Below are 20,888 nucleotides of genomic sequence, written 5' to 3'. Positions count from 1 at the left end.
GAGCAAGGAGGAGAGGGGGTCCTGCGTGATTACAAAAAGCGCGCGCCACATGCTGCCGTTGGGGGCATTCTTCAATGTCCCGTTGCTCGTTAGCATTGCAAATGAAAAATGGAAAAATGAATATTGAACCAATATCCTATTTCCCATTTCTTATTTTTGCTAAATCTTGAGAAAATAGGATTTTGAGTCATTTTTCCACATTTCATGTTAATAAAACTCGGAAAATAGAATTTCAGACAAAATCTGTTATTCTATTTTCCGTTTTCAGTGGACATTGAGATATTGACCTCTGATTTGTTTTCCCGTTGAAATAGCCGACGGGCGACAGGATTTCCATGCAAATGTTGGGTTTTCTGTCACCAGTTGTCGACCGGTCACTGAATGGTACTTTAGTACCCTGATTTTTTTTATTTGCAAGTTTAGATCTCAGTTCACGAACTTGGGGTGATTCCGAATGTCCTAAGGTTGAGGAGACGTTTTGCATACCGTAGACCAAACACATATTTAATGCACTTTGAACAATGTGTCGAAGGCACTCTGAATGATATCACCAGGGCAGGGTAGTGCCAAGTGGTCAACAATGAAGTAATATTGGTCTACAAAGTATGTTATCCTTCTGACGTCCTCTGTCAAGCAAGTAGAGCTGCATCTGCTTCTGCTTTCCCTCTTCAAGTACCAGTAGTGATCAAAGCTAGCATCAGGCTGAAAATGTGAGGAAACAATGAAATAGAAACACACCTATTGTATGAATTGTATGAATCTATTACAAATAAAAACTGGACAAATTTGACTGTGACCTTTAATCCGATTCCCAAATGCAAGTAGATCGACTCAGTCATACATACGCTTACCGCATTTTATTCACATAATATGATTACTAATATTTAAATAGTTTTCAAACTTTCACACTCACGGAGAGATGGACTACTCAAAACCATTAACAATTCCGGCACCACTTCTTGGTCCAGGATTATAAATGGCTCTTATCCCATTTTACTTAAAAATCACTATAATTTCACAATGAAAACTCACTCATACCTAATTTTTCTTAAAGAATTTTTGAAATTTAACACTTTTCTTCAATTCGTGACTGATCAAAAAGCAACTTCAAAATTTTAGCCTGCATATGAGGCCCACAATCTTTAAAGTTCAAGGATTGACTTTCTAAAATACTCACGAGTAAAGTTCTTGTCATCATCAGGACATCACCCTGACAAAAGCAAGTGCACAAAAATATTCACAGCATCCAGAAAGGTCATCTGTGGAACATGTATTTGAAAAGCAAGTGACCCAAATATATTGCATAGTCAAAAAAAAAAAAAAAAAAAAAAAAAAAAAAAAAAAAAAAAATTCCCCTAGACCTCTAATTTCTTTTCTATTACAAAAGCAGATATAGAAAGTAGAAAATGCAAATTCAGTTAAACTCTTAGAAATCAATTTCATTTTCAGAATACCAAAGTACTGTGAGTTCCAATTGCCCGTACAAAAAGACTCATAAAGGCTTGTTCAGATATGATGAGACAAACTCCGGCAACATTTCTAGTGCACAAGTCAATGGGATATGAGATGGTAAAAAACAAACAAACAAAAACAGAACACAACAAAACAAGACAAAAACACTGAGGCAAGAGGCATATGAAGAGTTTGTTTGCAAAAACCGATAAGTCCATTTTTGAAGATTTTGAAGAACGGTCTCTGTCATAAAGTGCAAAATAATACCTTTTAAATGATATATTGGTCACTACATATAAATTCACATTTTTGAAGTTATGGTCAAAAGAAGCAAAATTTTTCTTATTATTCTCTTTATTTTTCTTGACCTTTAATCGCAAATATCTCAATTTGACAAATATGGACTTATCGGTTTTTGCAAACAAACTCTTCATATATTTTGCCACACAGTGGCAAGAAGTTATGGTGCAATCAAGCTCTTAAAAAAGTTAGTTAGTGCAAGATACGATGTCATGATTTTTTTTTTATTTCTTATCTTACATGCTGCCATATAGCACGGGCCAATTCTATTTTTATATAGGTAATTATCATTTAATGATTCACCACCTTGCCGTATTCTTATCTAAGCCTAGGATGCATTTGATTACGATTTAAGATGATCTCACGACTATTGTCTGGTTGAAAATTTTGACCAGCAGCACACCTGCAAGGCCTCGTTGTGCTGCCTGTAATTCAATACCGTGAAAGTTTTCATGTCAGACACGAAAGTTTCCAAGTGAATTACGGTATGTAGATGAATTACGGTATGTAGAATTCATTTATCGAGGTTTCAAGCTTTGTTATCAATACCATAATATCTCAGATACGATCAAAGTATGAGGTAGGCAAAAAGTGTAAACTTACCCGGTAAATGGAGGTGAATATCTCAATGCTGCTGATGTTTGGTTACAGGATTCTTGTGTGATAAGATCAAGGTATAGCTGCACATGCATTGCAAACATGTTGCAGGTGCAATACATGATCACACAAGCTGAAAATAGCATATCAATGCGCCTGGTGCCAAATCACCGCCAGGGGGGAACCCCCAGCAGGCTGTGCAGCGCGGTCACAGATATCGGGCACAAACAAAATAATGCGAAGGGCGCCACCGCCGATGGCAGTTGTGAATCTGCCTATAAATGTCAATCAATTTCAAACTAGTCTCCCTTCATTGATCATCGTGGAAAACAGCAGAATAGCTTACAGTAGGGTTTAATAGTGCAATGGAAGTCCATATCTCAGAGGCTCCTTGCACTCGCTGATGTTGGCTCTGTGTTTCCAGCATTCATCAACCCTGCACTGAATGGCTTGTCGTTGGCCACATCTGGTACAATGTACTTCGTCATTCTGGTGATCTGCACCCTCTTAGTGTGACGGTTCCATGACATTTGCTCCTGCGACAATTACTCCCATGATATATCTGCATGCTAAGCCAAACGTAAATTCAACCCATAAACATAACCCTAACCCTAATCCTAGTTCTCACATCAAACTAAACCTAAAACCCTATCACAACCCTAACCCTAACCCTAAGTCCTTAGAGAAAATAAGACCGGAGCAATTGTCGCAGGAGCAAATGTCGTGTCACCTGGTGTGACAGAGACTGTACAGCTATCAATATCTGTCTTTGTTCTCCAAATGATGACCCCTACACCAAGTTCCTTTAAATCACCATCACTCCCAAAGAACTGTCATGTCTACGTCTTTATCTGTAGTAAAGCATGAAAACACAAGGTTCAGAAATGGATTTAGACCTCATCTCCACAAGACAAAATGCAGTTCTGTTTTGTCCACAAAAATACCAAGTGTGCACCAGTATAAAAGCTAGTAATTAATTTTCAGTGACATCAGCATATTTAGAAAGACTCAAAGGTGATCTCTGCCAAATTTCAATACCTAACTAAGGTCACCTGTAACTTTCATAAAAAACAATCATGTTGAAATAACAGTATTCCTTGTTGTCTGCTACAAGGGGGATCGATCTCCATGATGTGTGAGCGCACTGATCTTCAGCTAGAAGTGTGATGTCACAGTGGACTAACATTTAACAGTACATGCAACATACTTCTTACCTAGATGATTGCCACGCATAACGTGGGAGTGCAATAGCAATATGGTATTCTCCAAGCTGTATGGATGCTAGAATGTGGTGGCAAATAAGTCCCTTTTACTACATTTAATGAACAAAATTGTAAATCACCAAATTTCACCATTTTTTATTACCGTACCAATCGAGATCTGCAACTCAACTTTTGCTGTAGCTTGAGAGAAGTCATGGAGCAGAGCACTTCTCATTCCCCCGCAAGATATTCCACTATTCAACAGGTCAACAATATCCTCATAGTATTCAATGAGTTTCCCACTGTTGTGAAAGAGGATATGTACATGTAATTTATTTCCTCTGTAGCGCGGAAAGAAACCTCTTGGTATGTTTCGATCATCCAAAAAGGCAGTGAATCCCGTGGGATCCCCTTTCCCGTTCTTATAGCGGAGTTTATTCATTTGCAACATGATGTTGCCTGCCATACAGTCCTTGCTGTAAACTTTCCCCTTTGATTCTTCAAGCTTCTTTAGAGCAGATCGTACTGATGATGCTAAAGAGTCCAGGGCATGCAGATGTCAGTTCAGCTCGTTTTAAATGTTTTTCCCCATTCTGTCTCAACAATTCGTATGGCTGCATGATTGGCAGCACACCTGTCACTCAAAGTATTTGAAATGTTATTGGTCATCTTCTGCCTTACATCTTGCCCTGTGCTCTTCGACTGCATATACCAGAAGCGAGTTCTATCTTTTTCCTCCAATAAGGGCGAAGGACTGTGACTGTTGATGTTCCGTGTTAACCACACTTTTAACAGCAAAAAATGTGCCCTTGTTCCTTCCTAGATCAATATTTTCTATCTCTTGAGACTTAGTAGGAGATGCGAGATGAGTCATAAATTGTTACAGTGCTGTTGGTTCCACCCATTTCAGTATCGAACAACGAATGCTGCTGTTACAAATCCTCTTAGTTTGTATGTGAGTCCTTCTAGATATTACTGTAAAACGAGGAATTTTCGCGTGCATTTTAATTTCGCGAATTTCGCGAGCGCCAAAATCGCGAAATTAAAATGCACGCGAAAGTTTTTGTCTACACTATATGCATTGAACACCAGTGGCAATTCGCGAAAATTTCATGCCACGAAAAGGGCTGTCGGCTCCAATTCGCGAAAATTTCATGCCGCGAATATATCATGTTTTACAGTACCTTACTGCCAGGCAGTGTGATTGCTAGTCAAGATCTAGAATGAAGATCGACTTGAAGACAAGATCAGCTGTAGCCACAATGCCAGGACAAGACAGTGCCCTGTGCTCTATGACTGCATATACCAGAAGCGAGTTCTATCTTTTTCCTCCAATAAGGGCGAAGGACTGTGACTGTTCATGTTCCGTGTTGACCACACTTTTAACAGCAAAAAATGTGCCCTTGTTCCTTCCTAGATCAATATTTTCTATCTCTTGAGACTTAGTAGGAGATGCGAGATGAGTCATAAATTGTTACAGTGCTGTTGGTTTCACCAATTTCAATATCGAACAACGAATGCTGCAGTTACAAATCCTCTTAGTTTGTATGCGAGTCCTTCTAGATATTACCTTTACTGCCAGGCAATGTGATTGCTAGTCAAGATCTAGAATGAAGATCAACTTGAAGACAAGATCAGCTGTAACCACAATGCCAGGACAAGACAGTGCCCTGTGCTCTATGACTGCATATACCAGAAGCGAGTTCTGTTTCCTCCAATAAGGGCGAAGGAATGTGACTGTCCATTCTCAGTGTTGACCTCACTTTAACAGTAAATGTCCACACCTGTCCTTTTCTGAAAACAAACAAGCATAGAATACAAATGTACAGTACATTTTCCTCCATGGAACCTTTTCTTTTCTTGAGAGGAGATCTATTGGTACAGCAATGCCTCATATTGTTTCATCCATGTTGCATTTGTTCTTATGCCTCCTCATGCTATAGAACCCCTGGCACAGTGGGCACACTTTGTGAGCCCCCCGCCCCCAATGATAGATGGGATTTTCTTTCTGTACCTCTTCTTTATGAAATGCTGTTACTCTACTATCACAATACTCGTGCAATGCTTCAACTCCTGCCTTTTTTCCCCTTCGTCAGACCTTCCTCTACTCAGTCATTGTTTTTGTTTTGCTACAAAATACAAGAAACATGCCAAGTTGTAGTCACAGGTTTGGCATAGCTTTCTTACTGTCACAGATCTGTCTATAGATGATGAGGGTCCATTTTCTACAGTGGTCTCTTGAAGAATTCCCTCCATTTTCAATTTTTGGCTTATTTTTACCTCTCCCTGTGATAAATTGGATTTTCTTATTGCAACTTCTAGTGCCATAAGTTTCTCCTTGGAAAGTTCTGGATAACGCTTCAACACCTGCCTTTTTATTAGTTTGACTTCTTCAGAGCTTCTTCTACTTGGTCACTGTTCTTGCGTCTTTTCTGAATATGTCTTTGTAGCTGTAATTTCATTTTGTTGCAAAATACACAAAGCCTGCCAAGTTTCTTCTACTTGCAACTTGGACGTAGCTTTCTTACTCTCGCAGATCTGTCGTAGATGATGACAGGGATGTCAATGAGGTCCCTGTGAAATTGACTTGTAGTCCTCTGCTTCACTGCGACCTTTGATTATTTCGCTGATCATCTTTTGTTCGTTTTGCACAGACCTTTGAGTTTATGACTGCTTGTTCTTTGTTTTGCAACACCCCGTAATGATTTGAGCCATCGTCCTATGAACATTTGACTTACCGTCCTTCGTTCGTCGGACACGTCGTCCTTTCTCTTCATTTGATTCATTGTCTGCTATGCCTCCTCCTGATACACAAATCTCTCACCTTCTAGTCCCTCCACAGATCCAAATCCAATGCAGGGTTTAATCATGACTAAAGGTAGAGGTCAAAGGTCATTCAAAATCAAGAGAGGTGGGGGGGGGGGACAATGCCACAACCTTGCTTAAAAAGTTACTGTTGTGGTTGATCAAAAGGGATCTGGAAATCACTAATTCTACTGCAAAGGAAAAAAAAATATCCTGCTCTTTTTTTGCAAAGAAAAATTCATGCAGTTTCACACCTTTCGAGCTAAAGGCATTAGTATCTTGCTTCTTGGGCCAATTACGCCACTCCTACTTAGTACCAAATCTAGACTACTTGAATGATGCATTTGGGCTAGACACGTCATAGCCCAACCAGCTTCATGCAAAGTACTGCATCTGTCCAGCACATATTTATATTACCAGTGACTGTTCATGTGTAGATTTTTATTCATAACCACAGGCTAAATACACATTAATTAAGACTGTAAAGGCCCGGTCACACCACCTGAACTTTGTTGGAGCGTTCCTTGAACGGTAGGGAGAGGGGGCCGAATTTCGACAATGCTCGTCACCGCGCACGAAATGGAAAAAAAAATCGAACATACGGGCGTTGCCTTAGCGGTGCACCGCTAAAGCCGGCGTTGCTTTAGCATTGGTTTAACGGTAGCGAGTGGTAGCAAGCGTTGGTTTAGCGGTGACGCGAGCGTTGAAAGAGCGGCGTTCTGCGCATGTGGGTGTTGGCTCGGCGGGGGTTTTAAGTTGGTTTAGCGGCATACTGCTTTTGACTATGGAGCTGAACGGATCACTTTGATAGAAGTTCTGATAGATTTTTGATAGAAGTCGATAACAACAAGATTAAAGACCTTTATTGGAACTTCTAACTTTAACAAAAACCCTTCAAGTATTAAATAAGACATGTTTTAAATATAAAGTGCTTTTATTAATGTAATATGACATTAAGAATGAATCGTATCACAAGTTTCTTTAATAATCTCTCATAACATTTCAAACAAACACAAGCACAATTTGTTCATTGCATTTCCAATACTGAGGCCCCATTAATGTTCGAGTTCCTTTAACAATGTCAAATAACATTTACAACAAAGTAATAAACATGAGTATATATAATATGTACAATGCACAAGTGTCTCCTCAGTGTTGTGCACAGTGTTCAGTTGATAGCCACCATTCTCTCCTGCCAGTCCATTGATCCTGCTGGGGAGTTGCACCAGTGCTTGAGTAGGTTTCACTGCCTCTTCCCATCACGTGAGGCTGTGTTGGGGCCTTGCACAACGGTAGTGTCCTCCAAGTTCCGTCCTTCTCTCCATGCCCCAGGCTGCAGGCTCCCATCTGGTTGTGCAGGGTCCACAAGTCTGTTCTGGAACACTGGGTAGCGGATGCGCATCAGGTTGTGGAGGATGCAGTAAGCTTCCATGATGGTTCTGACAGTTTCATGGTGATGTTGCATGGTGGTGAGCAGGATCTGGAACCTGTTGAGCAGGATGCCGAAGGCGTTCTCCACGACCCGTCTTGCCCTGGACAGCCGAAAGTTGAAGATCCTCTCTCCATGAGTGAGGTTTCTGGTGCTGTTCGGCTTCATGAGGTAGGTCCGCAGTGAGAAGGCGTCATCCCCGATGATGAAGTAAGGCACATCCTGATTGTCATTGGGTAGGGGGTCTGGCTGAGGAAAGGCATGAATCCTGTTCTGGTCCAGCCCATGATGGAGATCACTTTCGTTGTAGATCTGAGCGTCTTGAGGATGAGCCATTGCCTGAGACGTCATTGTAGGTAAACTTGTAGTCAGCATCCACCATGGCAAACAGGATCATGCTGTAAAAGCCTTTGTAGTTGTAGAATTCTGAGCCAGAGTTAGGAGGAGCTTTACATGCCACGTGCTTGCCATCAATGGCACCAACTGTGTGGGGAAAGTTCCATCTCTGGTACCAATGGTCGGCCAGGTCTCTCCATCCTTGTTCAGTTGTTGGGCAACACAAGAGTTCATCTGTGTACTCCTCAATGATGGCCTTTACCACTCTTCTCACTACCACACTGATGGTGTTGTGGGGAACCCTCCAGGTGTATTGCATGTTTCTGTAGGTGTTACCAGAGGCCAGGTGCCGTAGGGTGATTTCCACTTTGAGACCAGGTTCCAGGCTTGCACGGTAATTGGTGTCTTGCTCGGTCAATCTGGGTGTCAGCCTCTGTACAACGTCATCAAACATGGCTGGTGGCATCCTCATGAAGTGCTGGATGGCTCGTGGATCCTCATTCCTCATCTCCACCATCAGCTTGACACCGTTCCAGCAATCCCGTGTTCGCTCGTAAAACGCTTACAACCGCTCCACCAAAGTTTGAGCAACGTTTAATCACCGCCCGGGCAAAGCTGGCGTAGCAATGGTGGTCCAGCGTTCAAGATTTCTGCGTTGGCCTAGCGGACCCAAGCGTCCACGAACTTGCGTCTAGCGGTGCCAAACTTTGACTAGGCATTGTTGGAGCGGTGGTGAACATTTCCGGAGCGGAAAATTGCCCGCTCCTCACCGCTCGCAATATTTTGTGCAGCTCAAAACTTTCGGAGCGATAGGAGGGACCATCAGCGGTGGCCGAGCTTATACGGCGTTGCCTTAACGGGGGCCAACTTCTGTTAAACGGTTACGAGCGGTGATGATTTTTTTTTCACCGCTCCAGGAATGCTCCAGCAAAGTTCTGGCGTTGTGACCGGGCCTTAATATTCCTGCTTAATACAATAGGTGTATCTAGAGTAGACCTAGCTAAAGCAAAGACTTCAATCTATAACTCGTCAGTTTAATAGGCGATAAAGCATCATGAATACGTGGCATACTTGTCAGGTACTTTGAGGTCCTTCTAGGTGGCAATCTGCTAAACATGAATATCCCAACTTTGAAATCTGAGTTTTCTTCATAGGCAGGGCTCGACACTAACGGTGGCCCGGTGGCCCGGGGCCACCAAAAATGAAAGTCGGGCCACCAAATTTCAAAAAAGGGCAAATTTGGTGGCCCGCCTCGGGCCACCAAATTTTTTTGAAAAGTATGTCAATAAATTCGTAACTTTTTGCGCCGGAAATTAGCAGTTAAATTTGTTCAAAGGATGGATGAAAAGGACTGAATGAATGCCTGAGAGTGAGTGTTGCAAGTTTGTTGAAGTTTATTTATGAGTAGATATGTCCAACTTCTAATTCTTACCATCATAAATCTGAAATATTTGACTCATTAAAAAAAAGGACTTTTAATGTTTTTTATTGTTTTTTTTTTGGGACACCAAATTTTTCTCTCGGGCCACCAAAAATTTGAAATTTAGGATTTTGGTGGCCCCATCGGGCCACCAAACAAAAAAGTTAGTGTCGAGCCATGTCATAGGTATCAACAATTGAAATATTTGTGAAAGCTAAATAGGTCGATAAAGTTTGAGAATCAATAGTGATCATTACTAAAATTTGAGACTATCGTTCAAAATCTGTAGACTGTATATTGTACCTTCTAGTATCTTTGAAAAAAAAAACTCCTAACCATGGATATATACTTTCTCAACAGACGTTTTTTGCCATTTTTATATATCGGAGTAACACATGCAATTTCAATTTACTTTGGAATACTTAAGAGTACAATGACTCATAGAAAGTATGAAAAAAGGGTTAACAGTGTACCTATATATGATTTATCACTTATTTCCAGCACCTGGAAGACTTATTATCAGCTCCAGGAGCTGTGTTATTATCAAAGAGCTTAACACACATATTGAACACTCGGTAATAGGATAAAAGAACATACAATACTGTTATCACAAGGTGTACAAAGTATGAGACGATGTTTGTGTGTCTGCAGTAGTTCACCGCTATAGGTGTACGACCCACATTTACAAAGAAAGTATTGAAACAATTTGCAATGATGATACATGTATCTTACAGAATCAGAGTTTCATGGATTCTACGAAGAAAATTATCTATTCAAACAAATTACCTCTATATTTCAACTTTGCACCTTTATGTGTGACACAATTGCACCTTTATGGGTAAAACTTTGCACCTTTCAGACAGAGTGAGCACCTTAGATGGTGCAACTTTGCATGTTTCTGGTCTTGAGTGGTGCAAAATTGCACCTGAAAAGGTGCTGCAATGTGAAACATGAGCAAACTTTATCTTGCTTTTCTTGGAGTATACTGATTTGTTCAGATAATATATGATAAAGAAAATGCTGTGTTTGTGTTTGTGTAAATTTGTAACATTGCTGAAGGTTTTTTGTTTGTTTGTTTGTTGTTGTTTTTTTTTGTAATAGCACTCAAATGTGATGTGTGATTACAATGTAGGAGTCCAGGATTTGGGTTGATGTGGCCATTCTTTTAAGAAGAGTAACCTCCAGTGAGTTATCTGAGCTTTAATCGCATAGCCTGTAAAGGGCAAAGCAACACCCAGGGCACATCATTACACATGGGCCTACTTTCTATTGTCTAGGACTCTGTCGTAAATACTAGTCACAAGTTCCTTTACATAATAGTACAGATGATCTGTTATCACTCCTGTATACTGAATTCTTTGATATCAGTTCCATGTAAACTAGCTAGTCTGCAGGGTAGAGTATACTTCAGGAATGGTGCTGAACTTGTGTGAATGTTACTATTAATCACAGGATATGTTAAAATGATTTGAACAGTCTGAAGTCCAATTTATATATGTGGTTAAAGAGTAAAAACTTCGTAGCAGACATAACTTTCTACCAAACTTCAAAACTGTTTCATTCTTACATCGTCAAAACTAGGTTCAAAGGAATGTTTATCATGCGATTAGACAGTTATTTGTGTGTTGTTGTTGTTTCCGGCAGACCATAAACAGATTTCTTGCAAATGCATGTAGATGTGTTGGAAGCTTTCTTAAGTGTTCTCGAGTGTTATTAGGTAATAAACATTAAATATGCATTCATACATTTCTGAAAGTATATTGATGTGGTGGGATAGGTTAAAATGATTTGAACAGTTTGATTACCAAGCAGCGAATGTGTACAATTATGTGTAAAAAACTTTCTGAATAGATGTAAACTTCTGCGAAATCTCTAATCTATTTCATCCCTCTTTAAAGGACAAGTTCACCTTCATAAACATAAGGATTAAGAAAATGCAGCAATATTAGTAGAACACATCAGTGAAAGTTTGAGGAAAATTGGACAATCAATGCAAAAGTTATGAATTTTTTTAATTTTTGTGTTGGAACCGCTGGATGAGGAGACTACTACAGCTTGTGAGTCATATGCGTACAACAGTATAAAGAAAATGTAAAAGAAAATTCAACATATTTTCACTTTTTTCGCATAATAAAAGAGCACTTGACTTGCCTCTTTCTAAAGGCAGAGGGAATAATATTACCCATAACATTTGTCGGTAACGAGTCAGGGGAATGTGTACTTTTTTCAAAAGATGGAATTTTGTGAAATTCTCTTTATATTTTCCTTATATTGTTGTACGCATGTGACATCTAAGTTATTCATACACTGCAGTAGTCTTCTCATCCAGCGGGTACTGCACAAAAACGTCAAAAATTCATAACTTTTGAACGGATTGTCTGATTTTCCTCAAACTTTCAATGATGTGGTCTACTAATATTGCTACATTCTCTCAATCCTTATGTTTATGAAGGTGAACTTGTCCTTTAATTGTCAAAGTGAGGCATACTACAATGGTTACTATGCAGTTTGACACTAATGTAATTCCTTCAGACCGAAAACAGAGTTCATGCAAATTTGGATCATTTGAGAAACTTCCTTGAAATATTTTGAATGTGGTATGCAACAAGCATTTAATATCAATACTGTACTTTAAGTACATACATCAATACATTTCAGAAAAAAGAAATTGATGTGTAATTTTACTGTCTTCACTGATGTTTCAGTTGCAATGTGAGATTGTCAGTTTGATGGGTCCGAGATTCAACATCAGTACACTGCAATAGAATATACCTTGATTATTTATTTTTGTTTCCTCATGTAAGAGTATTGATTTGTCAAACAGATTGATGTATAATTTTCATTTTTTCACATATGTTCAAGTTGTATGTGTACATTGTCAATTTCAAGACTCAAAGTGCTGCAATATGAGATGATAAATGTATGATTACATACAGACATACCAGAGTTTGTGTGTTTATTTTCCTCTTTACATTGGGACTGCTGTGTATTAGTCATATAAGAGAAAGAATTATGTGTAAACCTACATTTGCGCAAGCTTAGAGTATATGGTTACTCCACTACGTCATATGTACATGCATGTGTGTAATATTACATATATAATAGTCTAGGTCCAAACATGTTGAGATTTCACGTATTGGCTCCACGAAGAAATGAAGAAACAAACTGGTTATGCATTTTTGGCCAATAAAGAATGAGTTTATTCGACTCAAATTTTCGGCGTCCTACGCCTTCTTCAGGAGTCTTGATTCGAGTCATATAAACTCATTCTGTATTGGCCAAAAATGCATTACCATTTTGTTTCTTCATTTCTTTGTGGAGCCAATATGTGAATTCTCAACTTATATATATAGATATATATATATATATATATATGTATAATTATATATATATATATATATGTGTGTGTTTGTCATAAAGAATATGTGATATTGAGTGCATGTTTATTCCACTCAGGCCTTTGGGATTTCAGTTTTGTGAGGCATGTAATTATTTGACACATTGCGGTTGAATAATCCTTGTTCATTTTTTATGTAGTGATGCAAAGAGCAAAGAATGTCACAAATGGTGTTCTGTTTTATAAGCATAAATTTATTTAGAGCAAAAACTTTAAAGGTACAGATGCTACAACTTGCATATATCAAACAGGCATGAAAGACATCAAAAATAACTTGATTGCACAAGATAAAAATCAATATAATTCTCCAGTCAATTTCAAACATTCTTCAATATATTCAAATTGCACTTTACACATTATTTGTTTACTAATGGGGACAGTTCAAAACTATTTTACACACCCATCCATTTCTTCGTATTTGCTTTTTGCGACTTTTTTTTTGTCAATCAAATGAAAGTATAGTATTTTATGTACATCGTCACATCTTTACAAAACAATAATATAATCGTACAGTAACGTGAAATAAGAACAAGATATCACTAGCACAGTAGAGCAATTAAAATTTCTACCTTGTCCCATCTCGTGGTAACTAAGACGCAAACAGATTGTACAATATATTTTTTTTCCAAGTTATTCATGATTTTGATTGAAGCGCATATTTTCTCTTGTTACAGCATTTGCTTCCAATGCAAAGTTAACAACGAGAGTAGATTCTTTCAGGGATATTTCTCATTACATGTATCCCAAAATGCTTGAATAAAAGATATCAATGATAATATTTAAAGCGAATAAAACTCAGAGTATGAGGAGTCTCTGTGCCTGGAAACGAAATCCATCAAGCGTTTGTTTTATTAGGATCCTCGTAATATCTGATCTCTTTGTACCGAGATTCCATTGTACAATGTGTCCCATATAATATCATTACCGCGGTCATGAGATACAAGATAGATGTCAACTTCCATTAAATGAACAATCCTATTATTTACAGCCCGTTGGAGGCAGTATTTGTGTGGCTGCCCCACTGCCCTATAATAGTGATTAAACAGCACTGGGCTGCAAAACATTTGTTGGAATGATAACCGTTCCTGCCCTGCCCCATATCCATTTTCATTGCACCAGTCTTAAACATTGTTAAACGGCAATATTGCAGATGAGTACAAAGACAGGCATTATGATGCAGCCCCTAAAATGTAGTTCCATACAATGGAAGATTCAAAGCTGGAGACTTCTCTCTTGCTGATTAGAAAAAAAGAAGAAAAAAATCCTTGTATTCCAGCAGGTGTGTAAAGTGTCCTATCATGTACTTTGAAACTTGAATGCAGCAATGCCAATTTTTCCGCCATATCAACAAAAAAAAAACAAAAAAACAAAACACGAGCACTGTTCATTTCTTTTTCGTTTTGCTTCTAGGACTATTTGTCTATAGATAATCATGCTCATGACATTCATTACCTGAAACAATATGTGACGTCATTAAATAGCATAATTATGTAGAGACACATCATGACGATCACACTCAAAAGAGTTCGCAATGCTCCAGACATACTGATTTCAACATGCACAGTCTTACAATCAATAATGTTTGTTCTGACTTGTTGGTATACGAAATGTGTCCTTTTGGAAGAGCTATCACAATCAAAAGTTACATCCGGGTGATAACTTACGTAGAGACCTCATCCGTTCAAAAAGGCTCTAAAAATAAGGCACTGTATGCATGATATACCTCTTAAGTAGTTTCACAGTGAATAAAGGTGGTTCGGCGTTTATTACATCATGACCTCTTTCAGACAATAGACAAGTCTCTTTCATCGTGATTGCAATCGTGATTTTAGTTACAAACCTTTCAGACACAAGAAATATCTCGATTGCAATCACGATTCTTCGAAATAAGATTACAATCACGATTACACTAGAGAGATGCTTCCACCGTCTGAAAGGGTGTACATTATTGTTACTGATGGAAGTTTATCGTATAAAGGCACGTCCAAATCAACAATACATTTGTCACTGTAGTCCATCAAAAAATGCCCCCTGCACAGTCTTGTTCAACGTTCGTCATTCATATTATTTTCTAGCACAACGCCACGTGTCTAAGGAAAGAGAAGAAGAGATGCTTATTTACAGTGAACATCACACCAGAGCCAGAAGATACGCGCAGCTTTCATTGGCCAGGGAAATCACGTAATAAAACAACGAGCATTCCCGTCGAGCACTTTTACATATCAAGCGTAAATATATATGTAATTCAGATTCTTCAAAGTCGAAATGATGGCATTCAAATGTATTATTCTCCGTAAAAGGACTCACGTATTAAAGTGAAAAAAAGTGAAGAGACAAAAACAAAGTTTAAAAATTCTGGAAGCAAACCATCTTTGATTCTTGAGTGATAGAAACAAAGTGGCATAGATGATCTCCTTATTTACAAGTCATCACTTGGATTGACTGAAACAAAAGATATCTCTTTCCTGAAAAGGATTTCCACCATAAATTTAAAGGCTATCTTTTGACTGTTTTATACATCACTTTGCCATGCTTATCCTATCTTTTTTTCCTTGCTGCATTGTGATTAGTTAAGGAGACTCTTCATACGTTGTCTTCTTCATGTAAATCGCTTCTAACGAATTCATAGATTGACTTATGGGGCAACTTTTATAATGCAGCATCGCTCTCACCAGCATCTTTCTCAATCACTCACATGAATATTCTTTTAAATATCAAATTCCACTGAATACGATACTATTCTGCGTAATGATAGTCCCGCAAAACGTGTAAGAATCTACCTGCGGATTGCCAAAAGCAGACCGAAATCCCACGTTACTTTGCATGATTCTTACCAAACATCAGAACCACATTTTAATCAGTGTTGTGTACATGTATCCGTTTCCGACTGTCACAATGCGTTGTAAGACGCTGCCCTTGTTTTAAGGCGACCGCAGGTGAGCATAATATAGTGAAAGACGTCGGCTCACCGAAAACTGTGAGAATATTTTACCTGCGTGCACACTGCAAGGGACAGCAACGCCCCGCCCCGCCTGTACTGCGAGGATTTGCTACCTTACTCTTCATGTGTGTGTATCTGTGTATATATTTTCTTGTTTGAATGTTGACATCAAATTCTTAGTGGCCGGCGTTGGGATCAACGCCCTTGGTGCTCCACACCTCGAAGAAGCAGGCTGTGGAATGGAAACGGAAGAGGATCTTGAGCGGCGCCGCAATGTGGACGATGACGTACCAGGCCGTGGCGCCGTAGTAGTTGTTCTCGAGCGCGAAGAGGTCGTAGCCTCCCTTCAGCTCGTAGGTGTTGACCAGCCACCAGGTGATGTTGCAGACCAGCATGAACATGATGATCTGCTTGGTGCGCGTCTGCTTGAAGTCTTCAGGAGGCTTGCGGTGCATGGCGTCGAGGATTAGGATCACCTGTACCAAGGGAGGGAGGCCAAGAAGGCGTACCAACGTAAGTGGAATGAATGTCATTAAAATACTTTGACAAACTCGTTGACTCAACACTAAAATTGTAGCACTAGTTTTGTTTTTTTTGACTGCGTTGATTTTATTGGTTGGCTAAAACGCTGTTATATTAGTTACGTTCTGACGGTGATCCTTAATTTCGAGGATAAGCTATCTTCGAGGATAAACTCTATGGGGCGCCAAGTGTCGAACTGTCAATTTCGTTACAAAATTAGTCATTTCGTAACGAAATCGATCTTGCGACACTTGGCGCCCCACAGAGCTTATCGAAGTGGGCTTATCGTCGAGGTTAAGGATTCACCGTCTGAACGTAACTTGTGTTAGCCAATGGCAGTGGAATGACACATGAATATTCTGGGGACAAGACATGTACAGAGTATGCTGCCACTGTACGACGTCACCGTGAAATGAGAAATAGTTGTAGTGGGAAATCGCTAACAAAACCTTGCTTCCCGTTCATGATCATTAGCAAGTAAAGAATTAAAATCAAAATTAATTCAAATTAAATTCCAACGAGGAAAATGTTGACCTGCATATTTCAAAGACTTTCTTTCTTCAAAGAGTTAACTAATAATCCAGTTTTCCAACTATTTGATGGTATTGGACCAAGTTGACGAATTGCGTGCGTACCTGCATTATCGTCTGAATTAAGTGCGTCGATTCGTCGACCCAGATGAGACCCGCGTGCTTGGACACGCCCAGGGATGCTGCGGAGGCGACGAAGGTGTATATCCCTTGGAGGAACACACCCGTCACACAGATCCAGAGTAGGGCGGCGTCCACTCTATGGGCGGGGCCCGCGTTGTGATCGGTCTGACGAGAGAGGGCGACAAAGAGTGTTCAGAACGTTGAATGATGCATAGTACGATGCCCCTGTTTCTTGCATTCATTTTGTTACATCCCAGTTGAGTATTATGTTAGTAAGAGACTCTGATAAGAGTTTATTGGAACATGATCTTTTTTGTTCATTTCCAATCTTTTGTCGACCCCATCGATTTGTTTTAAACAATTTTAATATTGATTTGATATATCAATGAGTGATACAGACATAATGGTATGATGCAATGTGGCTGAGCTTCAAAATTTAACCTCATTTTCACATGGCGATACATTTAAACTTTGAACAACGCGAACAGAACATTGACTTCCAGCTGAGAAGCAACCAAACGACTAATATCAAGCCTTTTCAACTGTAATATTTTTGAACACGCCCATCACTGGGCTATTGACTCACCTGCCATCCGCCTCTGTGGATACCAATGAAGGCTAACACGCATCCCAATATCGACACGAAATTGAGGAATATCCGGTAACCATGGATACTGACGAAGCTCTCCTCCGACTTCTCCGGGTCGCCGAGGTAGATGATGTTCAGAATGAGGATGATGACACCGCACATCGTACAGAGTACGCCTAGCAGGAGACCGCATTCAAAGCTGCGCGAAGCGAAAGGTGGAAGGTGTGAAAAAAATTGATAATGATGATGACAATGATAGTACTAACTTCAACAATGACAACAACAACCACAATAAGAATAACAACAATGATAATAATAATGATAATAGTAATAATAGAAGCAGTAGTAGTAATAATGATAATAATAATAACAACAACAATAAAAAAAATTAGATCATAATAAGGTCTTCTTTATCCAGGTTATCCTCTTCCATGTTGCCACTGCTCTACCAGAGGACCCTGCCATCATTACCCTAGCACTGTCAGGTACCCATTGATACACCTGATATGGGTCGAGACTTCGGAGAGGAACACAGTGGGTGAAAACATCTTGTCCAAAGACGTGAGCACTGGGTGGGAATCGAATTCGTGTCCAGCGATTGGGATTTGGGAGTCTTATCCACTATGCAACATAATGCAGTGTCCCAAAAACGATGTTTAAACCTAGGCACATACTCTGATAACAATGGCAGATTTGACGTCATTTTGTAGGCCACAGATTCCGAAGTCTACATACAAACATCTATATAAACTCCAAAGTTCTTTGCCCTTTCCCAAACATAGTGGTATCTTCAACGCAGCAAACCGTCAAAATACTCTAAAAACGTTAGAGTATGTGACTCATAGTTATTATATGGACGTTTACGTAGTGGTCTTAATAGGAATGACTTCAGGAGTTCCAGACTGGTGCTCATTATGTATCAGTAGTTTCATATCTACCGCTGATAGCAGTCTGTAATCTTAAAGTTGTTCTGATATTTTTCAACGTATTTGTTATAAACTCATTCAGTATTCAATTTCCTTTTTCTGTCATTGTTATCTATTGATTGAGACCTATGGAAAATTTCTTAAGTTCGACTTTAATTGCACTTAATCTATGGATGGCCATCACTGACCATATCTAATTTGAAAAGTCCCTGAATGTAATTGGTACCATTCAACGCAGTCATTATTTGCATTTAGTTCACCAACTTGTCATTCCACTTTCAGTTCGACTTTAATAGCACTTAATCTATGGATGGCCATCACTGCCCAAATTGAATTGGAAAAAATCCCCTGAAATGCAAAATGACATAAACAGCCATCCATAAGCCAAGTCAGACTTAAGTCAACTTCAGTCTTTGTGAAACACCTCCTAGACGTGTGTAAACCCACGTGACACTTTACCCCCCGCGTCCTCACCTAAAGCTCATATCTGTGCTCTCGTGTGGCTTGAAGCTGGTATGCACCTTCCGCCCGATGTTTCTCCACATGACGTAAGCCATAGCGCCCCCTATGATACTGTACTCGACGGTGAAAGAGTAGAGGAAAACGGAGGCCTTGTACGTAGCCAGACCAAGACCCTTGTCGTATTTCCCATCCAGACACTCCTCAATAGGGGGCGTGGTTGCATTGACGCCGTACGTTCCATTGTCTAAGGGGGGGGGGGGGGGACAGTCGTTTTTCGTTTTAATCATACAATAGTGGATCAGATTCAAGTATGTTGACCAATCTATACAGATCTATGTAGATTAAGGACGATCTCTCAGCTGAAACACGCTACAGATTTTGACTCACGCGTATAGCACATTCATTTCAAGGCTACTGTAACTTTTTTTGAGGATTATTCTTCCTTGTTATACTCTTTTACTGATGCTATCGCAAAGGAATATCCCCTAAGACGTTGTTGTCAAGGAATGTCTTTGATTTAAGTGTTGAATTTCCGTACCAAAGTTTTCATAGATTCGCAGGCATCAATGTTGGACGTAGAAGCACAGACTTGTCACACTGACAAAATTCATACATTATGACAATCTACCCAATCCAGCTGACACGACCTGGTATTTTCGTGGTGTGACTTACCATTGTTATGATATGAGATTACGTTACATTAAAAATCACAAGTTGTCATTAGCTTGATAACATAATAATAACTTTTCTTCAAAAGCAACTGTTTTGAGATCAACTAGCTTCTGCTTAGGGGTGGCAATTCACTAATTACTCAAATCAAATATTAAGTCTGTCATTTCATCAGTTCAAGGGGAAAAAATTCAGGTGCTTACAAAATCTATACCTTTTATTCATTATCACGATAAGTGTTTTTTTAAACGAAATTAATTATGATTTTGTCAAAATGACGTTTTCTGGAGATGAGTCAGATTACATGATTAATACGTAAAATAATGATTATGGGGATTTTTAATGAGTTAGGAGGGGAGGGAGAACAGAGTGGGTTATGATGGTGTTTTAAAGGGAGTTTTAAAGGGAAGGTTTATCAACAGACATTTTAGCGGCAATCATTTTGGGTAACTCTGGAAGGGAGAATGAGGCTTTGATCACAAAGTCACAAGCCATAAGGAGATGGGTAGAATTATTAAAGGTGTTATTTATTAAGTCATGAATGGTTTAGGGCAGGGATTCGTTTATTTAGATACTAGAGGTAAATCATGCGTAATGGTATCACAGAGGAGATGTTAAAGAATGGTTACATGCGTTTCTCGAGCCAGATCAAGAGAGGGAATTTATTTTGCAAGATTTTGGTATGCCGTCAAATAATTTTTGCAATTGCAATACTAATGGTGTGTTTACAAAAGTCTTGGGGTCTTTTATACTCATGCCTACATTAAACATATTTTTATTCTGTGTCAACTGGGTTACAAACTGTTCGCGCGTCTTTGATTGCGTTCTGAAACTTTAGAAAATGCGCGCTATATTTTTGTGCCAGTATTACGTTCTGACATTTCTAACAACCAAATCTGTTTCAACCCCGGAATTAGCCATCCACAAGAACATTTATCCGCCTTGTGACGTCATATTTTAAAAGTGATGCCTTCGTCAAATATATTATTCAAACTTAGCATACTGAAATCACATTCTCATTTCATTCTCATTTCTTTTTAGCGAAACAAAGTACGAGAATCGATGACGATTACAGCCAGGAATATGCGTATAAAAAAGAAAGTACGGATTACTTATCAAACCAAACTTCTAACCAGTTTAGGAAAATGTTTCCCGTGACTTTGAGTCCATGTGCTTTTCAGTTTAATG

At 39.2% G+C, this 20,888-nt stretch overlaps 2 protein-coding genes across 2 annotated transcripts in view; both read right to left on the bottom strand.

Moving 5' to 3' along the window:
• Positions 1–7,599: 7,599 nt before the first annotated feature.
• On the bottom strand, positions 7,600–8,638 carry LOC139729071 (putative nuclease HARBI1). The gene is made up of 2 exons (XM_071639998.1): positions 8,165–8,638; positions 7,600–8,124 (listed from the first exon to the last, which is right to left on the bottom strand). Exons 1-2 carry the CDS (start codon positions 8,636–8,638, stop codon positions 7,600–7,602), a joined length of 999 nt encoding a protein of 332 aa, XP_071496099.1.
• Positions 8,639–16,055: 7,417 nt separating this feature from the next.
• LOC139729036 (proton channel OtopLc-like) overlaps positions 16,056–20,888 on the bottom strand; it is a 49,475-nt gene continuing 44,642 nt past the window's right edge. Inside the window, exons 6-9 of the mRNA XM_071639959.1 lie at positions 19,044–19,275; positions 17,641–17,842; positions 17,037–17,219; positions 16,056–16,355 (exon numbers count right to left, since the gene is read on the bottom strand). Coding sequence (XP_071496060.1) covers positions 16,056–16,355; positions 17,037–17,219; positions 17,641–17,842; positions 19,044–19,275 — 917 coding nt within the window. The remainder of the gene's footprint in view (positions 16,356–17,036; positions 17,220–17,640; positions 17,843–19,043; positions 19,276–20,888) is intronic.

The sequence above is a fragment of the Diadema antillarum genome, unplaced genomic scaffold (genome assembly GCF_040938485.1).
Source record: "Diadema antillarum isolate AM-2024a unplaced genomic scaffold, OU_Dant_1.0 seq00000217_RagTag, whole genome shotgun sequence".
NCBI classification, from domain to species: domain Eukaryota; kingdom Metazoa; phylum Echinodermata; class Echinoidea; order Diadematoida; family Diadematidae; genus Diadema; species Diadema antillarum.
This window is presented reverse-complemented; position numbering and strand designations above follow the sequence as displayed.

Excerpts from the sequence above, each read along its gene's own strand:
- LOC139729071 (XM_071639998.1), bottom strand. The coding sequence starts at position 8,638 with ATGGTGGAGATGAGGAATGAGGATCCACGAGCCATCCAGCACTTCATG. Across the intron at positions 8,125-8,164 it reads GCATGATCCTGTTTGCCATG|GCAATGGCTCATCCTCAAGA; the intron begins GTGGATGCTGAC and ends ATGACGTCTCAG.